Source organism: Pholcus phalangioides, unplaced genomic scaffold, assembly GCF_987345545.1.
Source record: "Pholcus phalangioides strain wild (caught in Gottingen) unplaced genomic scaffold, Ppha-v1.0 ptg000003l_1, whole genome shotgun sequence".
In the NCBI taxonomy this organism is placed as follows: Eukaryota; Metazoa; Arthropoda; class Arachnida; order Araneae; family Pholcidae; genus Pholcus; species Pholcus phalangioides.
Window position 1 is genome coordinate 33,355,742 of NW_028301596.1, and position 22,566 is coordinate 33,378,307.

General features: G+C 36.6%; 1 protein-coding gene across 1 annotated transcript in view; it reads left to right on the top strand.

Annotated features, from left to right (window-relative positions):
* The window catches only part of LOC149088442 (uncharacterized), a 153,676-nt gene that overhangs the window by 93,605 nt on the left and 37,505 nt on the right, over nucleotides 1-22,566 (top strand). The window contains exons 2-3 of the mRNA XM_089253005.1: nucleotides 11,522-11,585; nucleotides 14,502-14,587. Of these exons, the coding sequence (XP_089109131.1) occupies nucleotides 11,522-11,585; nucleotides 14,502-14,587 (150 nt within the window). The remainder of the gene's footprint in view (nucleotides 1-11,521; nucleotides 11,586-14,501; nucleotides 14,588-22,566) is intronic.

Below are 22,566 nucleotides of genomic sequence, written 5' to 3' on the forward strand. Positions count from 1 at the left end.
CGCCGCGGCGTATGACATCATCATGGCTAGCCGCGAGATCTCTACTATCAACTCCGACATGCCATATACGCTAGTTTGAATAGTTTCTTCAAGTGATCGAAGGGCGTTCTTACATATGGCGGCGAACAAGTCTAACATTTGTAGTAGTTTTTACGTAAACGTAGCATCGAATAAAACCACCTATCGGTGAGAGTTTTAACTACCATATTCCCCGTATTAGCGACCAAACTTCAAGGACACCAGAATTTTAGATGATCGGATCTGGCCCGAACTCGGCATGCACGAGGTTTAATAAAGATCTCAGTAGGCATTCAGCTAATTCAATGGATTTTTATAATAAATATACTTTAGAATTTGACGGAATCTGATTCGAATTTACCAGCATACTGGCTAATATGCGGGGAATACAATAATTTTTTTTCTCGTGCCTTAAAAAACCAGACAAAGACAACTGTAAGGGAGCAAAGCAAACGGCAGGCCAGTTGGTAAATTCGTTGATTTTTGTGTTATAATTTCTGAAACCCGCCCAGATTTTTATGCGACACCTTGCGCTATACTACTACCATTACTACTACTACTACTACTACTACTACTAAACCACGCATGTCCAATTCGTCCATATTCCTTTGCGGAACTCCTGACGATTTGGTACATGTTGGAATGTGCGCGTGTATGTGTTCTGAACCTAACGTAAGGATTGTTTCTGTGTAATGCTGGTTATAGTGCTGCCGTCTGCCATCTGTTTTTCGAACAGATGGCAGCGTAAGATGGCAGAGTGAAGCGTAATTTTGTAGGCCTGTTGATTTCTGTAACGAGACTTTTTAATGGGGAGATCGGTTCTCATTTGCACCTCGATGTTGGAAATCACTCTTCACTAAACTATCGCATTTCAGAACAATATCTGATTGGCTTTCATTTCACACATTCCGACATCTGACGACATCAGTTATGAAAATTTACGATTTCGTACCGCTGTTCTGTGAAAACCCTCGACATGATTAGTTCAGTGAATTACTCAATAGCCACCCCTCATCTAAATATATTTGAATCGTATATAAATAACTCCTGTTCACATAGATATTCGTAAGTTTAAAGTCTACTTATATAACATTACACAGAGATCTATTTAAGAACATCCGCGATGCTGAAATTTCCACATTTCAAAACATCTCATTAACATCAATTGATTTAGTATATAATTAAGGGGTATATTTTATACGCATTAGAGCATTGCGAAGCTGTTTGAAAGGAAATGAATTCTACCATTTAGTCTGGGTGTAGGTTTACTCCAATCAATTTACGCGTTCTCGCGTCATTGAAAACATTTCATTGTCCCAGAGCCTTGGAAACAGGCGTCAAATATCCCCTGCAAGTGTTTAGCCATCCAGAGTAAATGAGGTATAAACACACGAGCTTCCTCCGAATGTTGAGAGATACCCAACCCGAAAGATTAACTCCAGCTCATGCCACAATTAATCCTCAATAGCTGTTCTCCAAGTTATATGAAGCTTGAACCTCCATGATAAGCTTTTCCCCCTTTGTTTTAATTTTTTTTAATATCACTATTATTAAACCCCATCCGGAAACTCAAAGTTCCGTTACTTACCGTTAATGAATGACATAATGGTGAGAAGCGTAATAATTGAGATTCAGTAATGCTCGAAAAGACTGTGCGAATCAGATAAGATATGAGCGTGGACTTGTTGGAGAGAAAAAGAGGGAAGAAAATTAGTTATATAACTTTCATTAATTCTAGTTTTTAATGTTTTAATTATAGGGGAATATGTTTCATTAAAAGAAAAAGATAAGACATAACGATATTAAAAAAAATCGATTATTTTGCGTAAAGAAGTGATGCTCAATATTTTAATTCCATGAATAGAAATAAAGGGAATTTTCTCATAATAAATTTCCATTCAGGTTCCTCGGATGCAAAGTATATATTAATTTATCTTTAACAAATCTTATTATCAAACATGCATAAAAATATTCTCATTTCAGTGGTTTGTAGTCCCATTGTTATTAATTATTTAGATGGTAATTAGTTTATTTCGCGTAACCGGATTACTAGAACTACCGGAAACCAAAGTAAATATTAAATGATTCAATTTCGTATACCAGTATGGTTTTTAAATTCTAACATTCTTTGTATATATGCGATTATTAATTAACGATGGTTCTATTAATACAAGTTAAGACAACGCTTGAGGTTTAGATAAATTCCAAATGATTTCATCAAGAATACATGAATTGAGGATTTTAATTAAAATTTCGTGACAAATTTCGAACGATGTTTCGTAAAATTCTTAAAAGAAATAAAAAATTGTTAAAATTCCCAGAAAAAAATGTAAAAAGATATTCTAAGATGATGAGTAAATCTTAGTAAGTCTTAGATGAGCTAATGAAGTGAAATTCTGAAGCCACGATAATTTTTTTCTTCGTCATCTTAAAGAAAGGTTCTGCTTTTTTTTGCCATTTCTAATTGAAGAATATAAGTTTTTTTTTTCACTCGCGAAGTGTTGGAAAAGAACAAAAATTTTATGATTGGCAATAAAAATTGAATTAAAAATACATGGAAAATGTATTATTACAGAAGAGAAAAACTCTCAGAATGTAAAATATTCAAATTTTTAACACCTTTTTCATTCGGAGAAAAAATGTCTAATTAGTAAAAATAAAATTTGTACCACTCTCTATCATTCTATTACTATTACTCTATCATTCTAAAAGAAATTCAAACCATCCATAGCATGTAAATGGCAATAGGAGGTCATGGAGTTACCGATGTTTGAAATTCTTGGTTTTTGCACTTCGGTATTTCTTTTCAGAGAATTGGTCATCTTCACACACACACACACACGCACGCACGCACGCACGCACGCACGCACGCACGCACGCACGCACGCACGCACGCACACACACACACACACACACACATTACATTTTCCACAATAATCACAACTCAATTTCTTTTCATCACTGGCATCTTTGCATATTTGACATCAACACAATGTATGTGTGTACAGTGGTTGGACAAAATAATATTAACAGTGAAATGAGACAAAATCTTTATTAATAGGCTGTTTGCTATAGGCTCTTATTACCGTCGACGCGGTACTTCTCCCGACACCGTCAAGGGTGGCCGTTATCTTTACTGTGGTCCCGGGAAGACGGGCTCCAACAATCATGCCTTTTTCGAAATCTGTGAGGTAAGCCATAACGAAGTTTTAATGCCCCCAATACACTATTTCGCATTCGAACGTTATCACTGCTACGACTAGATTGATGTGTGCACATTATCGCGCTAGGTGGCACTCTTCTACACTAGAGGACGGGAGAATACGACAGGTTCCCTCGAGTGTTGTTTTTTTCACAGGTGTTCATATTATTGTGTCCAGCCCCTGTGTGTTATCCATACAAATCTACAATTTTAAACCGATCGTCGCCAGATTTTGTATATGCAGGGTGATTATAAAAAAACTATCCCGACATATGGGCCCCTAACTATGATACCATTCACAGAAACTGAATGAAATTTTGGCATAAGGTATTTTGATGTATGCGCTCAAGAATGATATGGAAAACAACAGTGTCACTCTAACAGTTACGGTTACAGTGAGAAAATTTCGAAAATATCAAATGGCAACACCAAGTTTTTTGTATTGGAATGTGATCTCCATTGTGAAAAACCCTAAATAGCGTTCGAACGGCAACTGTAGCATGAAAATCACCGGTGGTAGATAGGCTAAAAGTGAGGACAACCAATAAGGACAGAGAAGCAGCATAAAATAAAGCATTTTATTGTGTTTCACAAATTTTCCACATGACTTTGTGGAGGACTAATCAGGCTGGGATCTCAGCCGAAGAAACGGTGTGACGAATGAAACGAACATTAATGTTCTGGTGCACGGCAAACTCATTTTTACTTTTTCCTTGCCTAGCTCCGGGGATTTTCGTGCTACAGGTGCCATTCCAACGCTATTTAGTGTTTTTCAGTATGGAGATCGCATTCCAATACAAAAAAACTTGGTGTTGCCATTTGATATTTCCGAAATTTTCTCACTGTAACCGTAACTGTTAGAGTGACACTGTTGTTTTCCGTATCATTCTTGAGCGCATACCTCAAAATACCTTATGCCAAAATTTCATTCAGTTTCTGTGAATGGTATGATAGTTAGGGGCCCATATGTCGGGATAGTTGTTTTTTTATAATCACCCCGTATATACCAAACGGGACCCGACTTGAACGATAGGCTACTTAAGTTCATCAGTGCAGGGCAAATGCCCGAAATGGGCAAAAACTGTCGGGCAACAATGGTTCCTGGGCCTCAACAATAATTTTCGGAGTGTTTACTTTGGTTACCATGGTTCAGTAGCAATGCGTTTCAGACATGTATATGTCTTTATAATGGTTTGTCCCTTTCTCGATCTGCCCAGTAATGAGACTTTTTGAATAGACGTCATAATCATCATCAGCATCTCTTTGAAGGACAGGCAAAGGATGATCCCCATAGAAATCAGTGTTAAAATTGCCTATTTTACTCTAGAAATGCGGAAATTTAGTAGGGGTTTTCTGTCACATCAATAATTTTCAAAATTGAAGTGAATTCTTAATTTCTGAAATATTGAGTTCGCTTATATACGAAGCCCACAAAATTAAATATAAAATAACTAGCTAGACCTACTTTTGAGTTGGATATCCATACACTTAAATTGATTTCAACCGTTTCTTTATATCTTCTCAAGCGTGAAAATTAATGTCTTCGTATTGTCCTTTAATATTCAGCTGCATAAATTCATATAGTTTAGGATGTTTTAAAATTAATTATGGGCCCATAAAGTACATCGAAGAAATTCCACAGCTTTAATTAAGCATTTTTTGAAGCAGAAATGGGCAGATGGATAACTTGAAGTTCAAGGGGGTTTCAAGTTCAAAATACCTAGCACCCCTTAAAAAAGGGGAAAAATATATATTCATTTCTACGTTTCTTTAAAATCTAAATTTGTTTCTTTCATGAATCGCGCAGGAAGTCGCCACATTGGTTAACTTAGACACGGTTTGCATGTCCCTCAAAGAAAGAGGGAGATATCACGTGATCCAAAAACTCTCATGGAAGAAAATCCGGGCTGCGCCGGGTATTACAGCTAGTCATATATACAGATAGTCTTTATGAACTTTTTGTGAATGTTTACATCTCCTTCTACTACGCCTGGGAATCGATTAAAATTTTTAACTGGTTAATGAAAAAAATTTAATCGAATATTTTCAAATGCTATTTATTAATAGCAAACGTAGTGTTGGTAACTATTTTATATGAACTGATGCTATTAAAATATCTTCCATTAATTTCACGCATCTATCCACTGAAGGGATATAAGCAAATACTGAAATTAATTAAGACATAAAAGCTGCGCCCGCTTGAAGCTATCCAATATCGTCCCCTTTACCAGAAATATGAATGTGCAAACTTCTAGGACTTGGAAAACAACTTTTGAATGTTTACTCTTTACCCATGTAACTCTATGGAAGTTTGTTTTATAAAATGTGTCTCAATAGGGGGAATACACATTTGCGTTTCTAGAAAAACCTTGATAGCGAAATAAGTGATCCAGCCAGCTGATGAACGCAAAAGTGAAAATTTGTATTTTCATGTCTCTGATATAAGGGGGACGATATGCTGAACATGCTTGTCGTATTTTGGAATTTCTCAATTTGGATCATATTTTCTTTTGTTAATCAGTAATTTTAGAAATCACTAGTTTTCATTGAATCGGCTTGTGTTTGTTTCCTCATGCCGAAAAATTTGATCAAAATATTGATTCAAATATTTTTAAATACGGTTACTTATCTGAAATACTTCTTATAGGAATATAATTTAAGACATTTAATCAGTTTACTCAAATGCATCAAGTTTATAACTTAACTTATAATAAAAATTTTAATCGAATTTTCATCGGATTGATCGAGTTGATTCACTCAACTAAAATTTTTAACTGCGATTAACAATTGATCCATTAACCGACCCGATTAATCGGACCAGCCCTACTTTCTACCATCAATTCTTCCAATAAATAAATCTCAATCAACGTTACATGAGGGACTTATTTTCAAAAAAGAACATTTTCACTTTTTACTAAATCAGTAGAAGTAAAAAAGGTGTTCCACCGAAATATGTTTGCTTTATAAAAGTAGAAAATAGTCCAACAGGTAGAGCATATAGGAATGTTAACGAAGGATATTTAAATGCAATGTTTCTTGATCAACATTCGGGGGGAAATTATCTGCATTTGAATTTTAGGAGTGTTCCGTTGTGAACGGAAATTAGTGGAAATGGTTAAAATTGGAGCTGGTAAAGTCTGAAAAATTTTCTACGTCAACTGCCGACTCCAGAAGGTTTTACTTAGCCCAGGAAAGTACCCTTACTGCCTCTCGTCATAACAAACATGATCATTCTAGAGTAGAACCTCCCATAACGGACCCTCTTGTTAGCGGGTCAACCCTCTTGTTAACCTCCACTAACGGACGCTTTTTGAATTTCGTCAACGGGACTCAATATACGGGGTGATTATAAAAAAACTATCCCGACATATGGGCCCCTAACTATCATACCATTCACAGAAACTGAATGAAATTTTGGCATAAGATATTTTGAGGTATGCGCTCAAGAATGATATGGAAAACAACAGAGTTTGTATTTAGGGTTTTTCATAATGGAGATCACATTCCAATACAAAAAACTTGGTGTTGCCATTTGATATTTTCGAAATTTTCTCACTGTAACCGTAACTGTTAGAGTGACACTGTTGCTTTCCATATCATTCTTGAGCGCATACATCAAAATACCTTATGCCAAAATTTCATTCAGTTTCTGTGAATGGTATGATAGTTAGGGGCCCATATGTCGGGATAGTTTTTTATAATCACCCAGTATTTTACTATCCGTTAACGGACAAAATTTTAGGTTCCATGGGTGACCAAGGTTCTACCAAAAAATACCGAATTGAATGAACGAGGTGGATATGTGCCTTTTTGGTAGAAACGACTAACATGATCATTGTAACTCATACCAAAAATATTCTCGTTCAAATAAACCCTAGAAGAGTTGATCAACTTTGCCCAAGAATATTAAGAAGACAAGAACCAATAAGGCAAATACACGAAAATTAAAATTTCCTAAGGCATTCTGACGTTTGAAGTGAACAGATGTACTTCTTCCGCTGAGCAACCGAGCGTTAAGATGTGGTATTCAACCCAAGTGGGAAAATCGGTCAACGTGACTAGTGGTTAAATTTTCGGCACCCATTGGTGTTGAAATGCATTAGGACTTTTTATTTTCGTGTATTTGCGTTATTCGTTGGTGTCTTCTTAACAAATAAACCCTGTTGCATAATCCGATGGTGCTCATGCAAAAGATTTAGCAACTGATGAAAAATTAATTTCGGAAAAAAAATGGAAATGTTCTCCTAAGAAAATAAGCTCATCATATGCTGTTAGTTCCTAAGCTGATTCTGGAACATTCATTATAACCAATATTATTATTTATGAATGAATGCTGATTCATTCGACATCATAGGAATTTTTATATATTTTTTATTTTTATTTTGCTGAACATCTTAGACGAATGAGTTCCCTCCCTTCATTATTTTAATGAAACATCGAGGATTATTTTTCGGCATTTCTATGATGATCTCCTCCTCTAAGTTGGTAGAATTTAGGCGATATTCACAAAACTCTTATGGGTGAACAACTTGGCGAATAGAAACCTTGAAGATATTAGAATTCGGTTCATTTATTATCAATTGAGATTTAAAAAAAAAAACAAGATTCAACGATCCAATAGAACGGTCTCCAGAATAGATGAACCATAATTTCTCACGTCAGAAGCCATGGTTGCAAAAATCAATAGTTGCCTGAATACCGTCTATAGTCTGGGGGAATCTTCAACAGGCATTTTCTTTAAATTTCTGATATGGAAGACATGAACTGACAGCTCTAATTACGAAAATTAATCAAACGTCTTCCAGAAATTTCTTCCCATCACAAAAGATTAAAAAAAGAAAGAAAGAGAATCCTATATCTCTACTCATCCTATATCTGAAGCTGCCGGAATCTCTTAGACGGGTGAAAAAGAACCTTGAAAAAAAGAGAGAACAACTCAAAAGAGGTTTATTTCTTGGAATGGTTCTGACATATTCTCATGAGAGATTTCCTTTGCGCTACCGTAAATTAATCGTAATATTTTGACAGCACATGTGAAGTGTTGATTTCGAGTCAACGTTTCACACGCAATTTCTACTTTATGAGGTATAGTAAAGTAAAGAGAGACACCTTTTTATATTATACCAAATCCTAATTGGCGATATGTAAAGATTATTTGAATACTTATCATTTGGGATCAAAGTTTACCCGTATTTGAAACAAATGAGACGTTCAGAATAAGGATTATATTTCTTTAATGTTTTCAGCTGATGTAACCAAATGTGGTTGGTAAATTCGATAAATACTGTACTTAAAATTTATCGCCTTTATCAGTGATTATACATAATTCCCTAGTGTAATTGGTGAATTTGTTAATATGAAAAAACAATTCCAAATGCGTCTAGTATGTGTAATGAATATAATCGCACCCTGTTATAATGATAACGAATTTTATGATCGTGACCCGATATATACAGTAGATACGATACAGCTGTGAATTATTATCATTTATAGCATATCATATAGTACGATTTATCATGTTTGCCAACGACGCGAAGCTTGGGGTATTATGAATAATCGCCGGTAAAAGCGATAATTATTTTAGTGCTCATTAAGATTACCAATGGTGCCTGGGTACTATGCATAATCGCCAGTAAAAGTGATTAATTTAGAGAAATTTAGAGGTGCACTGTCAAAAAAAGGTGCGCTATATCAGGTGTGTACGTAAAATCGAAAATGTCAGCTGTCAGTCTCTTAAACACCCATTTCCTATCGGCTTGAACGTTGGTGTCAGCGCGTTCTACATCTGAGAAATATAACATGATATTAAATTTCCTTGATTTAAATACTAAATTTCCTATTACTCAGTCCGAGAGTATTACCGAGTCCGAGCGTATAAATTTCCTTGAGTATTACTCTGTCCATAAATTGCGATGTAAAATTCCTCTGTCGAATGTGTTAACGAAATACCGATAATAAATTTTGAATCAATATTGTAATCACCTCACGGGCGATTTTCGTAACATGTTCGTGGATGAATGTGAGCATTTAAGCCACTCCGGAGTGGATCCTTAATCCTGGAAAACCCTTCAATCCCGACAACCGCCTTCAAATCGAATTTACACGAGAAAGTTGTTGTGACACATCGGCAATTTCTGCAAGAGGATCATAGGGTTACATAGACTCAGTGCGGTATCCATAATCCCCTTTTATCCGTAGATAAACATTTCCCCGAAATTATGAATAACTTAAAACTTTACGAGGATAACAAAAGTACGATCATTTTTCGGAGAATATTTATTAATGTATAATGGAAGTTGATGTGCAGCACGTAAATCAACGTGAAGTATCGAGATCACTCGCGCACACTCACTAATGGCTTCAGGTCACCTTTGTATATTCGTATAATTCTATCGGGAAGCCCTATATTCTTGATGGAGTGAAAATAAGATCTTCGTTTCTCTTCGCCGCCTTAGAAAAGTTGTGAAAATCGTCCTTAGTTTGCACCGAATGTAATTGCTTGTCGGGTTCAATTTCTGGTTCAATCCATGTATTGCATTGCCTATCGTAGAATACCTGATTGCCGTTAGGCTTACTAAAGGAGGACGTAATTATGATATTTTACGGCAAGTTTGCAAATATTTTACGGCTTTATTATAAGGGGTCTCCTACCTTTTAACATGACGAAATATTTTCTTATGTATGAATGTTATTAAAAATATTATTTATCCATTGGTTTATTTCAAAATTTCACCACATAGATTTTGATTGTGTGTGCTACCCTATGCAAATAAAAAAAAATTTCATGTCTTCAGAACTTAATTTTCTACAAATAAAAAGAAAGCTTCAAAAACAGCTCGCGCGAACGATAAAATTGCATGAAATCGCACACAATGTTATCGAGTAAAAGAAATGATTCAAAACCAGAGAAAACTGTTCAGTTCACCTATAAATATTTTCATCTATTGGTGATTTGATTTAGATTGAGATTTTATCGACTCAATCTTCTTCAAAAATAAAATTTTTAATTAAAATTTTTTTTATTAAAGTAGTTATGAATGGATCTCAAATCTTTTTGGTCATTTTATAAAACTGCATAGGTTATTTTATTATTTTTATTTTTTTTCAATTTATTTCCAAAATTAATAACACATAAAACAGTCAAATCTCAATGTTTGTCGTGTAGAGGCCAGAGCAACTAATTAAAAGTAAAGACGAAAGAAACAAAGAAAAAAAATGAACAAAAAATTTGTAATAAAAAATAAGTAAAGTTAAATAATAAAATTATTTTGGATAAATTTTTGTGACAATTATATTGAAATACATGTTCACATAACAGTAGCATTCGATGCAATAAAAATTGATATGAGGCAAATACAGGCATATTGATAATAATATAATTCGCTTCTATAATTGAAAATATACATTAATATCGTCTATTTGTTATTAGAAATTCAAGAAAGTGATTTTTTTTAAATGATCAAATTTCATTTGGTCTTCTCAGTGATATGGAATCTCTTTGAGTGCATATTGATTTATTACGATATATGTAGAGTATGATTCGGTAGATGGCGTTATGTTTTATGGGGAGTAGATTTAAATTTCTATAAGTTGAGATTTAGAGCGAGCACTGCAAATAGTTCTGAAACATCGGTTTTGAATAGAACAAATAGGCTGCAGATTTGTCTTGTAATCACCTTCCCAGATGATGATACCGTAGTTGAGAATTGAATGAAACCACGCATATACAGTAAATTTCTCTCAGAAATTCTGCCGTTACCTTTTGTTTCAGATAATGGAATTTATATACGATAAACGTAGTTTTTTTAGCTATTTCCAGTGTATGAAGTTTCCATTTTAGATTGTTACTAATGAGAAGTCCGAGGTATTTGATATTTTGTACCTGCTGAATTTTTTGGCATTAACAGTCGAGATTCATCAGACATATTGGACTGTGGAATTTCAGATTAAAATCGATTTCGGAGTAAATTAAGTTGAAAGGAATGACTTTGAAAGATTAAGGGTTAAATCATTAGCTAGCTGTGCTTCTGATTAAGCACAGGTCATGATTTATTTGAGTTGTTAGTGTATTAAAATCGTTGGATGAATATAACACAACTGAATCATCGGCGTAAGTGATCATAGTACCATGAATATTTAGTTTACGCAATCACACTTACGTCACACGTGCTCAAAAATGGTTGATGGGTTGAGTCGGCCTAGGATTCGGGAAGCATTCCTCACTTATCATTTTGTTATGCAGAAAACTGAAGGTGAATGTTTTTATTTCCCTTGTGTCTGATAATCCTTATCTCTTTACAGGTTTTCTATACCATAATTCTCACTGCTGGAGCTTTTCACGTCCACACTGTTGTCGATACGCCAGGTAAGAGGAGTAATTGTTATACAGGGTGTCTGGAAAATGACTGCACAGATTTGTGGGTGAATGACGAATGGAAGTTTTATTAGGATACCGTACATAATATCTAGATTGTTGGGAAACTCTGCCTATAGATGGTGCCGCAATTAAAACAATGCCGCTATGGTGGTTGAATGGCTTCCTAGGTCGGCAGGAGGTTTTCTGTGGTTTTCAACTCTGAGGCACGAATGCGAGCCGATCTCTCCCCATCTTCGTTAATAAGTCTCACCACAGAGAGCAACATGACATAGAACGGTAAAATCTTCAGTCATTGCACTTCACTCATACTTAGAAAAATTGATGGGACGTAGCAGCTCCACACATAGCAAGCATTACAAAGAAGCAGACTTTACGTTAGGTTCACAACACGGACACACACATTCAAATGTACCAATTCGTTTGGAGATCCGCAAAGGAATATGGACGATGTGTAGTTTAGTAGTAGTAGTAGTCAAAAGAGTGCGCCATGTTATGTGTAGTGCTGCCATCTGCAACAAACTTTTTTAACTATGGAAAAACTCATAATTTAAAAAATGATTGCAGATGGCAGCACCACACATAACAAGCATTACACAGAAACAAACTTCACGGAAGGTTCATTACACACACACACACACACATTCCAACATGTACCAATTCGTTAGAAGTTCAGCAGAGGAATATGGGCGATGTGCATGTCTGGTTTAGTAGTAGTAGAAGTAGTCAAAAGAACTATAGTTAGAAAAATTGATGGCAGATGGCAACACTACACATAACAAGAATTACACAGAAAGAATTTTCACGTTAGAATTTCACTACACGCACATGCACCAATTCATAAGAGGTTCCGCCGAAGAATATGGACGAGGTGCATGTGTGGTTCAGTAGTAACAGTAGTCTAAAGAACCTAACCCCACAGTGGTTTTTGGCTGATGTTGGTCTTCTGTGGTTCCCAACTTCGAGGAACGAATGCGAGTCAATCTCCCCATCAAAAAGTCTTGACAAAGAAAGCAACAGACCTACAATGGTACAAATCTTCAATCATTACACTTCATTGATGGTTCGAAAAAAAAAAGATAGATGATGGCAGCAATATACAACACGTACTCGCACATTCCAACATTTGATTAATTCGTTAGAAGTTCCGCAGAGGAATATGAACGAGGTGCATGTGTGATCTAGTAGAAGTAGTCAAAAGCCCCTTTTACATGGGAAATACAAAAAGAGGGTTAAAACCCCGCTTCAAGAATTTTCCACCAATGGCTGCTCTCCATTTCTTTCCTTACGAAAGAGAAAAAGTCGTCAAGCTGGTGCTAGAATTCCCTATGCTACCGCAATATTGTACATGTAAACAGGGCTTAAAGAACCTAAATTTCATTACTGTTTATCTAGTATTCGCAGCAGCCATATGTAGATTACTTGTCGTATGAGGGAATTCGCATGTAACATGTTTCGGTCCTTGATGGCCGCACATGTATTTTCTGATGGAAGTGTTTCAGTTGTGCAGTAGGGTTGGACCTCCTCAAACTTCGAGACGCGAATACTATCTCCCCATGTAAGAAAATAGTCTCTCCACACAAAGAGCAATCAGGTCTACAACATTTGAAATTCAGGCATATATGTGTGCTGAGGAAAATATGAAGCAGGAAAATATGCTGCCACGTTGTTGGTATAAAACGTTGATGTCATTGCTGGTCTGGAGAGCAGCGCAGCGTATCAGTGGGCAATTTCTTGGAAAAAGCTTTGCCTGCTAGGATTAAGGGATTGTGTGGGGGGGGGGCTTCTTGGTCTGATCATCCATCGGCCTCCTCCACTGGTGTTCACGTCCGTCTGGGCGAGCTGCTTGCGTCTCCCGGGAGACAGAGCGGGGGAGGGTGGAAAGACGATTCCACGCATACCCCCCCCCCCCACACACACACTCGGGTGCATTACATTCACATTTTGGAATGGGAGGCAGGGGCCTGTAAAAATCCTACATTTTCACGTCATGACCCATATTCCTTTGAATAACCAGCTTATATCCCTTGTGGGGACAGAGCGAGGGTCTTTGTCAGTTTGTTGTTGTTTCCGAATACGGAAGACAGTACTATTTGAATACAGAACAAACATTTCTCAGCAAGATACTTCACGTGACGCACACACAAACACACGCGACACATTCCGATATGTATCAATTCGTTGGAAGTTCCTATGAGAAACATTTACGAGGTGAATGTGGTTTGGTCTCCTAAGTAGTAGTCGCACGGATTTAAATTCAGTGAATGCAAACACTAGTGCATAAATGTTTCAGCTTATACGTCGTGCTATCTATAGACGGAATCCGGAGCTGAATGAACGATTCAGTACGTACTTATAAACACTCACTAGTGCAGCAAGCATAGCCATTGGTGTTCGCAAGGGTAGGGAGGTTCTAACCCCCCGCCACTTCCCCCTTCAGCCAAGATTATAATGTTATTTTGTAAGAAGAAACGTAAGCCCCCCGCCCCCTCAGAAGGAAGAACAAATCTGAACCCCCCCCCCCCCCCCCCCCCGAGAAAATTCTGCGTACGACTCCCAATGAGCATAGAGCTAACCATTTTTTAATTATCTACTCTCAAACTTGTGAAGTTATTTTTCGTACACCCTCTATGTAACTATTTGTACTTCATTGTATCTATATGGGGGAAACAAATTTAAACATATTTATGTTGAACAAAGTTTTGTTCACTTAGAATTATTCCCAATCCCCGTAACGCACTTTGTATTCTGTAAGTCACATGACAGTCTGCAAATCCTGATCGTCGATGAAAATATTCAATTGTGATCTGGTCAGTTTTGTTCATCCCTTATTTTCATTCATGAAAAAAATCTTTTCGATTTAAAAATGATTGCACATGATTGGCGTTTCACTTTGCTCACGATTAGGTATCCTACTGATGAGCTTATCGATGTTGCTGTGTGCCGGTTGCTGCGTCGTAGCGTCGGTGCTGTTGCTCATTGGTCTATGTGTGGTAAGTTTATTTACCGTTATAGATTTTAATTATTCAAGAAACACATTAATTCATAGTATCAATCATTATTTATGGTACGAACCCCCCTCCCCCCTTTTAAGTTCGATACCCAGTCGAAGCAAACAAAAATTGACTAATTAATATGATTATATTTCTTGTTTTTTTACAAAATACAGTCGACACTCGTTATAATGACCGCACATTATAGCGACCATTCCATTACAACGACCGGTAGGATAGATCACAAATGTTTTCTTAGAACGACTACCATATATGTTTTAGGTTCGATATAATGACCCTAGCAATATAAAATCCGTTTTCGGCGGGACGAAGGGGGTCATTATATCGAGCGTCGACTGCATATTGGTTAAGGTTGTGCTATATATCTCGAAATATAATCTTGAAGAGTAATTTCACTTCTGTTCAAACCTTTAAGAGGTATTTTTGTAAAAAGAGGAAAATGTTTTTTTGTCAGTGAAGAAATATGTAGCTCTCTACTAAAAAAAAATTACCTAAAATTCAAAGAAGTATTTTCACTTCTCAATGAAATTTAGGAGGACTAAAATTGAATTTTGATGCGTGAATCATGCATCTCTATGAGTAATGGTGGACACTGGTTAGGGTCCTACTTGATAGTATCTTATGAAAAATCTTGGTTTTCGAAAATTTCACTTCCAACGTTTCGCCCCAAACAATTCATCCAGGACATTTCGCCTGCCTTGACAGTGTGAGTGGCGAAGTGAGTAGGTGATTGACCAAGTGACTGGCTGAGTGACCATATGAGTAACCAAGTAAGTGAGTGAGTGGCCATATGAGTAAGTGACAGTATGTGACGGTATGAGAGAACAAGTGAGTGCGGTCATTCTTACGGTCTTTCCCATGGTCACCCACATGGCCACTAACTTAATAGCCACTCACTTGATGACTCATAAGTTTTGCCATGCACTTGGTCATTCATTTACGATACGGTCATTCACTCATACCGTTTATCGCACACGCACTTGATCATTCATACGGTCACTCACCCAATCAGTTGGTCAATCACTTACACGGTCACTCATACAGTAAAGGCAGGCAAAAATATGTGTTTGGCGAGATGGGGGGGGGGGTGAAATGTCATGCCTTAGGCGAAGTTTCCTGATCTTCCATCGACTCATATGTAGATATTCCAACCTGTCTTCCATTCCTGGGAAAGTTGTTGAGGAATTTACGAGTCACCTCCGATTTCTTCAGGATTGCCGTTGATGAGCGAAGGATTCCAATATTTCTTGTTGGCAACACTTAATGAGGATTTATGGAGTTCTACTGGAGGATTTATGAAGTTCTACTGGAGGATTTATGGAGTTCTACTGGAGGATTTATTGAGCTCTACTGGAGGATTTATTGAGCTCTACTTGGATAGACAAAACATGCATTGACCATAAATTTCCTGGTATTGCCCCGAGTTACTTTTTCTCCATCAACGATTTTCTCGTCAACGATGATTTTAGTATATCTGAGTGCAATTTCGAAAGCGACCTTAAAAAATGTCACAAGAATATGAGATGTGTTTGGCCAAGGGCACTCAAGCCGATGGATAGTATTTAAAAAGATGTAGTATTCCAGCTGGACTAAAGTAGTTGGTGGTTAAAGGAAATCATTCTCAATAACTTATTTGACTTTTGGTCTCTACAAAACTTTAGTACTTTATTTTCCTACGGATGATACGAAGATTATACATTAACACATCGCAAGCGATGGGCTGAGATCTCAGTCTAACCTTGACTGATTACCTCACCCAACACCAACTCTGACCGTATGGCAATTTACTGCTATTGATGACATGGGTTGGAAATGAAGGCGCCATCTATCGGTGGTCGCCTCAAGCTCGTCTGGGGAAAATATGTTATCCATATCCTCCCTCGGGATTGAGGCTGGGACCGTGACGGCAGCCTTCACTGTATTAGACGAGCACCACGCCACTGGGACGAACTTTTCCTGACTGGAATTTGAAACTCGTCCACTCGTTCTTCAGCTGCAAAAAGTGTGGAATCCTTCGTAAAAATTTGTAAACGGGGGGGGGGGGGGGTGGGAAGAGGGAAGAAAGGTTGTTCAGATCATTCCTCCCCCTTGCTTTAGTCTAATTCTAGTTTGTGTGAAAACAGTAGGTACGGTATTACGGGTGCGTCTAAAAGAAACGATAAAACACTTGACAGCTGAAATTCGTCGGCATGAGAAGCGTGAAAAGGGAAACATCGGAATTTCTTTGTGTCAATTTTTATGTCGCTGCGAATTAATAAAAAAATCTCTGCAGAATTTTTTCCTGAGAGATTAAACTAGGAATTTAAAAATTTCTTTTCATAATTTTCAAAAACTTATTTTTTTCATACATAACATATACAAGTGGGGGGGGGGGCATTCAAGTATTACGTCAGAAGATTTTTGGCCATTTTTTTATCTTCTCCCTCCCCGTACGTGAAGTGGGAAGGGGCACGAGTTCCCCCCCCTCCTAGGCTCCCCCCAAAAAATCGGAAATTTATTTTTGGGCAAAAAAAAAAAAAAAAATTAAAAGGAAAGTTAAAATATCGAAAGGAAAATACTTTTCTTCGTATTATAACCAATTTCGGTTAATTTCAATAATATTTTAAGAAATTCATTGTGCCATTCATTGTACATACATAAGCCTTTTGTGCCCCCTCCAAAGGTCGCTTACGCATCTGATTGGATTGCCTTTCGAGCATATACATAGGGAGTTTGACGAACACCGTCTGAGATTACTGCAGTGAACTTTGCTATGTATGCACGGGGATTATTTTTCACATGATTATATAGACCGAACACACTATATTTTTAGCTTGTGTTTCAAGTTTACCAATTACTGATTTATGTTAAGCGATAATTAAAGGAGGGAGTTGGTGCGAAGCATTCAGCCTCGTTTTCTTCGTCATGTTGAGGAAAACGAATCATTGGCATTAACTTCGCCAAATACTGTACAAACCCGAATGTCTAAATGACAGTTTGGAAGGAGATAGTGTACTGTAATAGTTTCTTGGAAGGAAAAGTAATTTCCGTAACTGGTTATGAGTATACAGACTACTTCACCAAACAACAACTCTGGGCATATCGCTATTTACTGCCATTAGTGAGATGGGTTGAAAGTGAAGGCGCTGTCTATCGGTGGTCGCCTCGAGTTCTCGTTAGGGAAAATAACTTATCTATTTCCTCCCTTGGGTTCGAACCCGGGATCGTGAGAACAACCTTCACGATGGTAGACGAGTATCTTACCACCATGCCACTCGGGAGTATACAAACTGGCACTATTGAGCCAACCTATAAAAAAAACGTGGAATTGGCCAACAGAAAAAAAAGGCATATTTTCCTACAAATGATCTAATATCGTACAAGTGATGAAGCCTCTAAAATTATTCGAAAGAGGACTTTTTTCTATGAATATTGTATAGCCAAGAGTTGAAAGATGTTTTTGAACTTGTAAAAGACAGGTACAAAAATCATTCTTAAATACCATACGAATTTAAGACTGTGGTGTAAGAATGTAATAAGAATGAGATGTTGTTTGGCCTATTTTTTCGATTTGTGAAAATTCTTTTTTCTAAGAGCACCCGAGTGGCGCGGTGGTAAGATGCTCGTTTACCAACGCCAGGTCTCAGTTTCGATCCCGGGGTGGAATATAGATAACAATGTTTCCCTAACGAACTTGAGACGATAACCGATAGATGGCGCCTCCATTTCCAACCCTACCCGTTAACGGCAGTAAATTGCGTGCAATCTCCATGGCCGGAGTTGGTGAAATAGTGTAAATTAAGAAAAAACAAACGGTATGGATGTGCGAGATTTCTTTTTCTTCAAAACCAGTGTGGATTCTATAGCATGTTTTAGGGCGTCTTAAAATAGGAATATTTGATGTGGGACCAAATTACCCTAACTTGTAGGCTACTTATGCCGAAAATAAAAATTAATAAATTTCATAAAAATATTTCGGGGAATGTGGATTTGTTACATCACTGTCTTTTTTGAGAAAGGCTCGAACTGTTTAAAAATTATCTTAAATTTTTCTAGCATAAGACTGAACAAAAAGTTTCATAAAAGTGAGCCAAAGTAAAATAAAAAAAATTCCATGCTTACGTTTTTTTTTTTATTTTTCGTATTTTATTGTCCTTATGCAGAAAGGTTGGCTTGTCTTTTTAATCCGAATTTCTAGACCACAATTCCTTCAAGAATTCCATCCAACAAAAAAATATTCAGATGAAGACTGCCTTTGTCAATCTATTTGCTCTGTATCTCTGAACTTATCTCAGATATTTCACCTGTCTATACGAGAGTATGCACACATCTATAACTCGAATCGACGTCCATGGTAAAAGTCTAAGTTGAATTCGGATAGTCTAAGCTCCCTGATACTTTTATCTTACATTGTTCCAGATCAAACTTACTTGTTTTTGAAACAACAGAGCCTATCTTTTATTCTCATACTTTCAAATGGATATCACGCAGGAAAACATGAACATTCATGGTATGAATAGCTACGATTGTTTTATGAAACGAAATAAAGCACAATAGCTATCTATATATTTATTTTTGAAAGCAATACAAATGGAGCATCATAAGAACACGGTATTGTTATTGTTTATTTATTTTCTATGTCGCGAGACTGGAAGAAACATCTTGTGTGTAAAGTATTGAACTCGAGATTTCGATTTCCAGAGCGAAAATTTAATATTGCCCCCACGGGGACCTTAAAATTCTCGATTTTCTAACAATTTTGATCGGATTCTTGAAAAGAGAAAGAATCGCATGAAAAGTGAATTCAGCACATTTCGATTTCATTCGTGTAGCGATCGATTTTAAGCATGATGAATAGAGTGTTTTGGGAATCAATATGAAATTATCTCCATTATTATTAACTTGTTTTAAATCAGCAGTTTTGAAACCTTCAGAAGAAAGAACATCACCTTGAAAAATCGATGGGAAATCGCGTAGAAGTTATTGGCTCATCCGGAAGCTAACAAGTTACCATTCAAATCAAACGTAATGAACAGTTTCATTACAACTGCAAATGTAACGAACAGTTATATGTAGCATGTTTACTACATGCGTGCATTCCACCCAATGTGATCTATGTAGTACAGTGTTCTTCAACCGCTTGTCGACATACCACTCTACCACATACCAAATCCGATCGTATCGCCATATAGCAATTTATTGCCAGGTTTATTGCCACTGTGATGGTTGAGTGGTCATATTGACGGACTCGCATCGCGAAATCCTGGGTACGTATCCCCACTGGCGCCACTGGTCGGTGGTCGGCTGAAGTTGGTTTTCTGTATTTAAAAACTAACGGGAAATACTATATTTGGCGATTCCTTTATCTATTGTAGATGGCAGCGTTGGTTCCTGTATAGCAATAATGTAAAGAAAAACCCATGGGGGAAAAAAAAGCGTCGTGCCTAATAATTCTGGAAGTAAAATTGGTTTTTAATGTAAAACCGGTGTGAAGCATCGAAATGATTAGCATATGGTGTTGCACCAAAAAATTATTTTGTGCTGTGCACCGAAGTAACTTTTTACCGGTTACCAAGTTTCGTGCACCGAATATGAGTACATGCATACTCTAATGCTATTATATGCGATAAACCACGTCGAGCTGGGACTTCTACTTTCATCTATTGCATAAAAAACATTTGTTAGAATTCTGTCAGCTGTGTTTTGGTTTCAAACTGGTGCGCAGGCAGCACGAAAATGAATATATGGTTATGATACCTCCTCCTAACCAGATCATGGCTCGCCGCTCGGTGTCAATGAATAGATACAAGTATATGGCTAAAGAAGACCTGGACCATGCTGGAAAATGTGCGAGCATGCGTTGTGAGCCTAACGTGAACTCTGTTTCGGTGTAATACTTGTTTTAGTTTTGTCACCTGCCATCAGTTTTTGTGTAGTGAAATGAAATGTTATGATGGTTACGATACCAATTTTTTTTTATTTTAATGCTGCACACCGTTGTGAATTTTATGCATCATAATACCAGCTACCATATTTGTATTGTTCGCAGTAGAACTAATTATTTAGCCAAAATATACACCAAAGTTATACACCAATTACTTTTTGGTGAGCCGAATTTTAATTTTTTTCGCGGTTGGAGATTGCTGCTTCTTTTATGAAAAAATTCTATGTATATACAGTATTAAGTTTCAGTGTTGTTTCTGAGATCTGTGCATCGTAGTTTCCATTCGTTTCTTCTACTTGGTTTTTGTTACTGACAATACTACTACTTAAACGAATGTATTTAAATGAGGAACTTATTTTCAAAATGGAATATTTCCACTTTTTTTATAAATGAACTTTCTGAACCTTTGAGATGATCTCTATGGGGTTATGCAACAGGGGATATTTATTCAAAAGGGAATGTTTTTGGCAATGTAAAGTTACAATGTTAAGTTAGTCGTTGCGACCAAAAAGGAACACATCTACCTCGTTGATTGACTTCAGTTGTTTTCATTCAAAAGGAAACAGAGTTTGTCTTACTGCCGTTAAGGGATTTTATTTTTCAAAACGGCACATTTTACCAGAAGCACGCTTCAAAGCTGCATTTCACAGTGGAACCTCTCGATAACAGACACTCTTGGGGACCGAAAATTTTGTCCGTCGAGGAGTGTCCGTTAATGTAGAAGTCCCGCCGATGTAATTAAAAAACATTGACCGTAAGTGGAGATGTCTACTAACGAGAGTGTCCGTTATGAGCGGTTCCAACTTAGAATGATCTTGTTTTTTACGTTACTCGCGAGAGAGAAGTAAGGGCATCTACCTTGGCTAGGTGAACTCTTCTGGAATCAACAGGTAGCGTAGAAATTTCCAATTTCCCAGACTTATCCAGCTTCAGTTTTAATCAAAAGGTAACATTTCTGCTACTTATCTTTCCAAATGAAACGTTTCTGAAATTTAAATGTAGATAACTCCCCAGAATGTTAATCAAGAAACAACATCTCAGTATTCTTATACCGCTCCTATAGGCTGTTGAGCTATTTTCCATTTTTATAAACCAACCCATTCCAGGGGAAAAAGTTTTTTTACATCTACTGGAAATTTATTAATTGTGGAAATGTTCCCTTCTGAAAATAAGCTCCTCAAATATTTTTCTTCCTTACATTGATTACATTTATTTCTGGTTTTCCAAAAACTTGACGAAACACTAAACAAACCGGACAATAACGGTTTTATTAACAGTAGCACAGTTGATTCAATTATATGAAGAAATCAACATGATTAGAAAAGACAAACGAAATTATGTCGAAAAAAATAAACAACCAAGTTTGATTATATGTTAATAAACATAGATTGCTCAAATTAGCATATGTTTATTGCTATTTATGAAATTTAATGCATATTTCGGGAGCAATCCCTCCAGCAATCTCATTCAATGTATTTGCTCATAATGATACAGTATTATTATTGTTCTGAGCATGTAACGGCGATGTAATGCAAATGTCTGCATTCTTTATTAGCTTGGAATTGGAAACTTCAAGGGAAATAAATTCTGTATATGAACAAAGTTGTTTCTTTTTCTAAATACGTAGAAAAAAAGTTCTCATTTTTATTTTTTCAATGGAGTTTCTGAATCTAATAACACGAAACAAAAGAACGATGAACAAAAACGTGGGCGTCATTTCTGGCGAGGCATCTGCACCATCCCTTAGGGAGATCTGAAACAATATTGCTATTGTTAAAACACGAAGCACGCAAAGAATAAACAAACGGCAATGAGTTCGCCCTGTTTAGTTTCCATTGTATGCTCAGAGTCACGATTCCCGATGTAGTATTTGAACATGGAATTGGTGCTGTTTTGTGCAATTCATGTATCTTTTGTATAATTTCCTCTGTGTTGTATCGTTTTATTTTTATTATTTTCCCCCTCTAAAGGCAAGCTAAAGTACATTCAATATCACTTTTTGCAACTGAAAAAATAAAAACAATATATTTTTTTT